The sequence below is a fragment of the Leuciscus leuciscus genome (genome assembly GCF_965113295.1).
Source record: "Leuciscus leuciscus genome assembly, chromosome: 1".
Classification (NCBI taxonomy): domain Eukaryota; kingdom Metazoa; phylum Chordata; class Actinopteri; order Cypriniformes; family Leuciscidae; genus Leuciscus; species Leuciscus leuciscus.
The window spans coordinates 52,952,474-52,961,043 of NC_138725.1; the positions used below are offsets into that span (position 1 = coordinate 52,952,474).

General features: G+C 46.8%; 1 protein-coding gene across 1 annotated transcript in view; it reads left to right on the forward strand.

Annotated features, from left to right (window-relative positions):
- Positions 1-7,947, forward strand: part of LOC309479024 (zona pellucida sperm-binding protein 3-like) — a 28,157-nt gene extending 20,210 nt beyond the window's left edge. The window contains exons 3-8 of the mRNA XM_082142869.1: positions 6,854-6,957; positions 7,049-7,226; positions 7,299-7,416; positions 7,490-7,566; positions 7,639-7,727; positions 7,798-7,947. Of these exons, the coding sequence (XP_081998995.1) occupies positions 6,854-6,957; positions 7,049-7,226; positions 7,299-7,416; positions 7,490-7,566; positions 7,639-7,727; positions 7,798-7,865 (634 nt within the window). The 3' untranslated portion in view covers positions 7,866-7,947. The remainder of the gene's footprint in view (positions 1-6,853; positions 6,958-7,048; positions 7,227-7,298; positions 7,417-7,489; positions 7,567-7,638; positions 7,728-7,797) is intronic.
- The last annotated feature ends 623 nt before the right edge of the window (positions 7,948-8,570 follow it).

Consider the following 8,570-nt stretch of genomic DNA (forward strand, 5'->3'; position numbering starts at 1 on the left):
TCCTATATTCAGGAGCCCTGGCACGTGCGCTGCTCTGAGCGAGCGCAGGTTGCACTGAGCCCATACCAGGAGGCGTTCTGCCAGCCTGTACAGGTTCCTGAACCTGAGGCCGCCCTGGCGGTTTATGTAGGACACCACAGACATGTTGTCCGAACGGACCAGGACGTGGCGTCCTTTTATTTGGGGACAAAAACGCGCCAGCGCGTTGTTTACTGCACGCATTTCGAGGCAGTTTATGTGCAGGAGCTTCTCCCGTTCCGACCACTGGCCGAAGAACTGTCTGCCCTCGAGCAGCGCTCCCCATCCCGAGGTGGACGCGTCCGTGGACACCACTTTCACCCTCGAGGAAGTCCCCAGGCTTAACCTGATTGGTACCAGTCGTTCGCTCTCCAAGGTTTCAGAGCTGTAACGCACTTCTGATTGACCCTGAGGCGAAGTAAACCGGATGCCCACGCTCGGCGTGGGACTCGCGCTTTCAGCCAAAACTGCAGCGGGCGCATGCGGAGCAGGCCCAGCTGGAGCACTGATGATGCTGAGGCCATGAGACCCAGCATCTTCTGAAATTTCTTGAGCGGGACAGACGCGCCGCAGCGGAACGAGTTCGCTGTGCGTTGAATGTCTACCGTGCGCTGTGGTGATAATCGCGCTATCATGGACAGCGAGTCCAATTCTGTGCCCAGGAAAGATATCTTCTGACTGGGTGACAGAGCTCTTCGCCCAATTGACACTGAGACCCAAATTCTCGAGGTTATCGAGTAAAACGGTCGTGTGTTCTATGAGCACTGAGCGAGATTGCGCTAGAATCAGCCAATCGTCCAAATAGTTCAGTACTTGCATGCCTCTCATTCTGAGGGGTGCGAGTGCCGCATCCATGCACTTCGTAAACGTATGGGGTGCCAGGGATAAACCGAACGGCAGGACTGTGTACTGATATGCCTGGCCCTCGAAGGCGAATCTCAAATATCGCCTGTGACGTGACGCTATCTGTATTTGAAAATACGCGTCTTTCAGATCTATTGACACAAACCAATCTCCTTGGCGAATCTGCACGAGGATTTGTCTGGTCGTGAGCATCCTGAACTGTCGCTTCACAAGCACTCAGTTGCCTTAGATCTAGTATGGGTCTGAGACCCCCGTCTTTTTTCGGTACCAGGAAGTATCTGCTGTATAGCCCTCCTTCGCTCTGAACTTGAGAGAGAGGCTCTATGGCCCCTTTGTTCAATAGTTTCGCCACTTCGGCTCGAAGTAAATGTGCTACTTCTGCTTTTACCGTGGTCTCGACGCGCGCCGCATAGCGGCGAGGGCGTCGGCGAAACTGTAGCGAATAGCCTCTTTTTATAATGTCCAGCACCCACTTCGAAACCCCGGGCAGCTTTGCCCATGCGTCTGCATGAATAGCTAGGGGTTGAATACGAAGCGCGCTCCGCTCGCTCAGCGTGGTGTTAGTGGGCACTGGGTAGTGGGCACATTCACCATGTTTGAAGCGCAACCGATCTGAGTCGATTTTATGTGCGCAAGCCCTGTGTGACAGGCTGTGCTTGTGTGTAGAGATGGGCACTGGGCAGTGGGCATTCTTACTACACATGAGACACCATCGGCCGTGGCCGGGACACCAGAAAATACACTCTTTTGGGGATTTATCTGGGTAGCCGTGAAAACGGCATTTGTGTGCAGGCAAGCGGGTGACAGAACCGGCTTGTTGGCTGCAGAAAACACTGGAACAGTCACATTTGCTGGAACTGGACGAGCGAATAGCTTTGGTGTGAGTCCGGCCGTAGCGGGACTTGAACACCGTCGTTTTCCTAGACGTGCTAGGACGACTTCGGGGCCTCGGACTTTACCGTAATCCTAGGTCGCGGACCACGCACGGCGGGGCGGCGACCGGATGAGCGGGAGCGCGGTCTCGCACTTCGGGCCTGGCGGCGCTGCGAAGTGGCGGCAGTGGACGGTGGCTGGGGCTGTGAGCTCTGTGCAGACAGTTTCGCACGGCCTGCTGCAGAGCTGGAGCGCTTCGGGAGGAAGTGCTTCATAGCCTGTGACGCTTTCTGTACCTCTGCGAATCTCTCCGCAAAATCCTTGACGGAGGATCCAAAGAGGCCCGTGGCGGAAAGCGGGGCGCGGTGCGCTCGGACTCTGCCATTTCCGAGAGCGTCAGCCAAAGATGTCTCTCGGTCACAGTGAGAGAGGCCATATTCCGTCCAATGGCCTGCGCTGCAGACTTAGTAGCACGGAGAGCGAGGTCCGTGGCACTCCTTAAGTCCGGCACGCAGATCGCGTCAGGTCCTTCCTCATCCAGCTTACGGAGGAGATCGGCCTGGAAGATCTGTAGAGTAGCCATGGTGTGCAGCGCTGACGCAGCTTGCCCGGTGGCGGAGAAAGCGCGGCGGAGCAGGCTTGACGTCGTGCGGCAAGCTTTAGAGGGTAGGGCCAACTTAGCGCACCGTCCAGCGGAGGGCGGACATAAGTGGGCCGCTATCGCCTCTTCGACCGGCGGCAGCGAAAGGTATCCCTTGTTCTTGGCATCGTCAACTGCAGAGAATGCCAAAGAAACAGCAGGACGCACTCTAGCTGAATAGGGGGCGTTCCAGGACTTAGCGACTTCTTCGTGTAACTCAGGAAGAAAAGGTGCTGGTCTGGACGCAGGCGAAGCGTGCTCCCCATGCAGGAAAAAGCCATCCAGCCGGTTGTGAGCGGGCTGCTCGGGCGAAGACCACTCGAGGCCGAGGCTCGCCGAGCTCCGTCTCGATGGACGCTATCTTGCCTGACGATGTGCGGGCAGGGGGCGCGGGATCCTCAGAGCCCGCCCAATCCTCACTGCCTGACGCCAGGATAGAGCAGGAAACATCCTCTCCCAGCAGGGCTTCCTCGTCAGCGATGTCGACGGAAGCGGCGGCAGACGGCGGCCGCTGTCCGTCAGGAAGAGAGGCTGACGAAGCCGGGGAAGCAAGCGGGCGAACCGGCGAGCTTTGGCGGCTGGGGGAAGGTTCCGGGACCCGCTGGGCACGGCGCTTTTTACGGTGCGACACCGCGGCGGGCGGGGGAGCAGTCTCAGCGAAGAAGGCCAGGCGAGTCCTCAGAGTCGCCATAGTCATCAGCTCGCAGTGAGGGCAGCCGCCGTCAGCGAGCGCGAGAACTGCATGTTCCTCACCCAGGCAGGAAACGCAAACCACGTGGCGGTCCCCGTCGCTGAGTGTGGCTCTGCACGAGCCGCAGGAAGGCATCTTGAAAAAAGATGCTAGCTCTTTTAGAATGTGTGTCGCAGCGGCGACACACACACACAAACAGAGTACAGAGTAATGGAAAGGATATGAGCGCCGGAAAGCGCAGCAGGAAGGCAGGAAGGCGGCGTGGCCAGCGACTTCAGTGACTCGTCCCGCTGAAGGTGCTCTCTCTCAGACAGCGCGGCTTCTTCTCCAGCTCCAGCGATGCGTGTGCTGCGCTTGAAGGATGAAAAATCAGATAATAGCTGCCTGCGAGCGGTATTTATAGGCCTAGACCACGCCCATTTCGGCGCCAGGCCTTCACGCCAGGCCTCGCTCGATAGGCTGCTGCAGTTGCCGCAGAGCAGCCAATAGGCGCGCGAGCTGCCTCGCCTATGTCTGCATGCTGCCGCAACGCGTTTTGCATTATAACAAAATTAAGGATAATTTTTGGCTTCAATATCTCGCGGAAAAAGGATTTTCCCCTAGCGTAAGATATCTTACTCTGTACGAGAGACCTCTCGTAAGAGAACCACTTGGGGTTCAGGGAATTTCTTTTCCACATTAATTTCACACATGTCTAGTACAATTATGTGGTTTTGTTTCTTTAATACAGTGTATATTTTTTCTTGATTTACCCTGAAAGAATGGAAGTAAAATGTGACAACATGCCCCATAGATAGGGCATGTTGTAACATGTGAGGGGCACATTGTAACATGATCATATGACAGATTCAAATGTTATATGATCTAATCAAAAAAAATATACAAGACAAACTAAAATATTTAATCAATAAAATACAATTATTAACTTTTTCATATAAAATAATGGGATTTTTTAATTTTGACAACAAGAACACAGCAAAAGCTATACAGCATAGTTCAAAACAATAATAATGAATAATTTCTGAACATTGACTTTCAGTCTTAATTCATCTATTTCTCATGGCTTCTCGATAGATTTGATAAAAGTATAGAATAGCATAGTTCTAATAGGGTTGTGCCCCTGCACCTGCGCAACTAATTTAAACCCTGCTAGTGTCTTCTGCTGGTTAAATAACAGATGAGATTAAAATAATATCAGATTTGTCGAATTTTAAATTAATACAAAAACAGAGATGAAAAATCAACTTCAGTGAGAAATTTATTTTTGCTATGGTTAAATAAATGTTCAGTGATTTCATACAAAGATTTTTTAATTTTGAAAAAAAAGAAAAAAAAAAAAAGAAAAGAAAATTCTCTATACAGTGTTGATATGGCAACTAGTAAATACACCAAGTTTTGTCATGCAAGCATGTGTGGAAAGTTTTAAACCATGTGTGTTACAACTAGCCCCGCTCACCCCATGTATGAATGTATGTATATGAATGTAATCTGGATTTACTACATTCACCATGTTTTTCAGTATAGATGTAAAAAATCTATGGAGTTTGTTAAACATGCTTTAAACACCAACATTGTTTTAAGTTCTTAATGTTCATTAATGAGCTTGTCTTTTGTTCATACCTGTTCATATTTTAAATAAAAATTTTGTAGTAGACTGTTCAGATTATAGTCTTTTGGTGCTGACCAGCATATAGTATAGTTCAAGAAAGAATGAAGTCTACATTGAATCCACAAACACTCTGATCAACCTAAACATAACAGTTGTAATGGGGAGAAAACATATCAGTGAATCTATAATAAAATAATGTTATGATCCTGCATTCCTTTGGTTCTGAACTAAATTTCTCCATTTCAGTCCCTTGTGGAGATGGCTGTTGATGTGAGGGAAGAACGTTTGTAACAATCTAAACCTGAAACATACTAAACTTTGTATACTAAGCTCCGTATTAATTATAAGATATTGCTACTGACTTACAAAGCCCTAAACGGCTTAGCTCCAGTCTATTTAACGGATCTTCTATCACCCTATAATCCATCGCGCTCTTTAAGATCACTAAATTCAAGGCTTTTGGTCATACCTCCAGAACCACCAAAGGAGGGAGAGCATTTTCACATTTGGCTCCAAAACTCTGGAATAGTCTTCCTGATACTGTTCGTTGCTCAGACTCGCTCTCCCAGTTTAAAACTAGATTAAAATTGCATCTCTTCAGTCAGGCATTCATATAATCCTACAGTTCAAACTACAATCCGGCCTCTAGCTCATAAATGCCAGAGGAGAACTGGCCCCCGACTGAGCCTGGGTTCTCCCAAGGTTTTTTTTCTCCATTAGGTCACCTGATGGAGTTTTAGGACACCATTAGGTCACTTGATGGAGTTTTTCGGTTCCTTGCCACTGTTGCCTTTGGCTTGCTCAGTTGGGAATATTTTGGGGATATTTAATTTAATTTTATCAATCAATAAATTCCTCTTGAAAAAACTTTGTTGTATTATTTTAATTTAATACTGTGAAGCTGCTTTGATACAATCTGTATTGTGAAAAGCGCTATACAAATAAACTTGACTTGACTTTGTTATTTTGAATAGTGTACAATTCTGTCTGTGGCCATGTTTCTGAATGAATAAAAAAAGGAAGACACAAAAAGACTTGGGGTTGTTTGTGTTTCAGGGAATTGATCTGTCATTTTGATATTTCAAATAAGCAATTATTTGGTTTAGCTACTAATAACATGCCCTTATATGGTACTTCATTTAGAATCAATGACTTTCACCTGTGTTATATTGACTGAGTAAATTGGCAGGTGCAGAGAAAAATTATGCTGGTCACGAGAGAGGTGGAGCCATTCTGATTGACATCTGCATAAATTTGGATGGTAGCACCCTAACGTGTCATTGAAACAAGCTTGGCAATAATGGGGTTTTGGCAGGTTGGATTTGGATTGGTGTTTATTCTTGCACTTGGATTTTCTGATGCACAATGGAAAGCAGGAGCAGCAGATAATCAGAGTCCAAGCGAGTTTAAGCCTGGAACATTAGCTCAAGCTTCTCGACAGGCTGATTCCAGGATGTCTTTGGTTCCCAGTAACACAGTATTTGCACCACAAAGGTTTCCCGCTCAGTTTTCTGTCCAGACACCAGTCAGGACTGACTTTGGGAAGTCTTCTCAAGATCTTATGGGTGTTCAATTAAAAGAGCTGTTGCAGGGTCCATTGGCGAAACTGACGTGGAGCTTTCCAAGTCTACCAGAGGAGCCACAGCAGCCAGACGTTCCTTTTGACTTGCCTTTTCCTGTTCCTGCCAACAGTGTAGCTGCTCAGTGTGGAGAGAATTCACTGTATGTGGAAGTGATGAAGGACTTCTTTGGGACTGGGCACCCAGTGTTGTCCTCTGGCTTTACACTGGGAGGCTGTACTGCAACTGGAGAGGATTCTTCTGCTCAAGTGCTGATCTTTGAGTCTGAACTGCATGGATGTAGCAGCACATCAGTGGTAAGGTTCTATTGTGACAAAAATAATAATAGGTTCTGAGAGGTTCTGTCTATGTGACTGTTCTTCTATTAACCTTTCTGTTTAGGTGACTGAGGATGAGCTTGTTTATAAGTTCAACATTATCTACACCCCTCAAGAGGCTTCATATGGTAGTCCTATTGTCAGGAGCAGTGTTGCGGTGGTTGGTATCGAGTGTCATTATCCAAGGTAAGATTTCAGTTAACTCAGGATTGCAGAATATGCTATAATTTGCACTAAAAAGGGATTGTTATACCTTGACAGAGTGCTTGATGTGAGCAGTGATGCCTTAATGCCCACTTGGATCCCATATGCCTCAACTAAGGTTGCAGAGGAAGTCTTTGTCTTCTCCCTCAAGCTCATGACTGGTTGGTGTAGGCCAAACAGATTTGTAGTATGCTTGTGAATCATCTGTTAAGACTTCTTTTTTTTTCTCTCTCTCTCTCTCTCTCTCTGCAGATGACTGGAGATTTGAGAGACCTTCTAACCAGTACTTCCTGGGTGACATGATAAATCTTGAAGCATCAGTGGGTTTGTACAGCCATGTTCCCATCCGTGTGTTTGTGGACCGCTGCGTGGCTACTGCAGTCCCTGATGTTGCTTCTGTCCCCAGATACTCCTTTATTGAGAATAATGGGTAAGAGGTGCTACCTCGTGTATCCCAGCTTCCAGAAGGGTTGCGTGACTTCTAACTGTGTTCTGTTCACAGGTGCCTGGTTGATGCCAAGCTCACAGGCTCCACGTCTCACTTTATGCCCCGGACTCAAGGTGATAAGCTAGGGTTTCAGCTAGAGGCGTTCCGGTTCCAGCAAGCAGACAGTGGGCTGGTATGTATGTCTTGTAATTATGTGACCATTTGTATGATATGCTGCCATGGTGTACAAACAATTGTCTCTGCAGGTCTACATCACATGCATTTTGAAGGTGGCAACCTCTCCAAGTTCTGAACAGAAAGCTTGTTCATTCTCTGCTAATGGGTATGTTGCCTGCTAGATAAGTGTACAGGTAATTAGTTGCTTTAACTTAATTGCGGTTGTTTTCTTTTTCAGGTGGGTGTCTGCAGATGGTTCTGACCAGGTGTGTGGCTGCTGTGACACCACTTGTAGCATCAGAAGTGGAAGTGATCAACTGCTTACAGGTTTGGTTTAACTCTGGTAACTTGTTGTTGTCATGCATGGCTTTAGTCTCACTAATCATTTGTTCCTCAGATCTACGCTGGGAAAGAGCATCTGTCGGCCCCATTGATGTTAAAGAATATGGCTATGGCCAAAAATAACTGGAAATGTCATTGACTTTAATAAATGTTCATTTATATTTTTGTTGTCTGTACTTGCACAACTACTACACTTAAACATATTTGTCCAATTTACATGGTTTCTGTTCAGATATGCACAACAAAAAGCCTATTTCTACTGGACTATGTGGGGGAGCATATTGCTGAAGTCATTTGTGGGGCTAGGCTATTGCAACACTAAAGGGCATTTCAATAGCATCATATCCTCTCTGGTGCTTACTGGATGATTTTGCTTTATTATTGGGGGTTCAAGTGTGTATGCTGAAACCCTGTTGTAATTGATAGTATTTCCAAGTAAGAACTTGAAACTTTTGGAGACAGATGGTGGCGCCACTGTGATCAAAAGTATGTTGGTCTGATCAGAACCAAATATGTGCAGAAAGATTCTCTGGAGTCTGGTTGTCAGTTTTGATAAATTTTTGCAACAGGGTGCCAAAATGTTTGAAGTGGTCATTTCCACTAAAACAGCTATCCTTGTACACGTGTGGGCTCAGTCTGTGGTCGTGTGAAAAATAACTATAAAATGACAAAAAAACAAACATGAATATGGCTTTAGCTATGCAACAATCAGTCAGATTGCAGTGTTTTTTTTAAGGTATCGCTATATTGACATGACGTTCGCGCATCTTGAAATACATGGCTGCCATCGGCAAATTAATATTAGTAGGTTACTCTGAGTAGGTTATC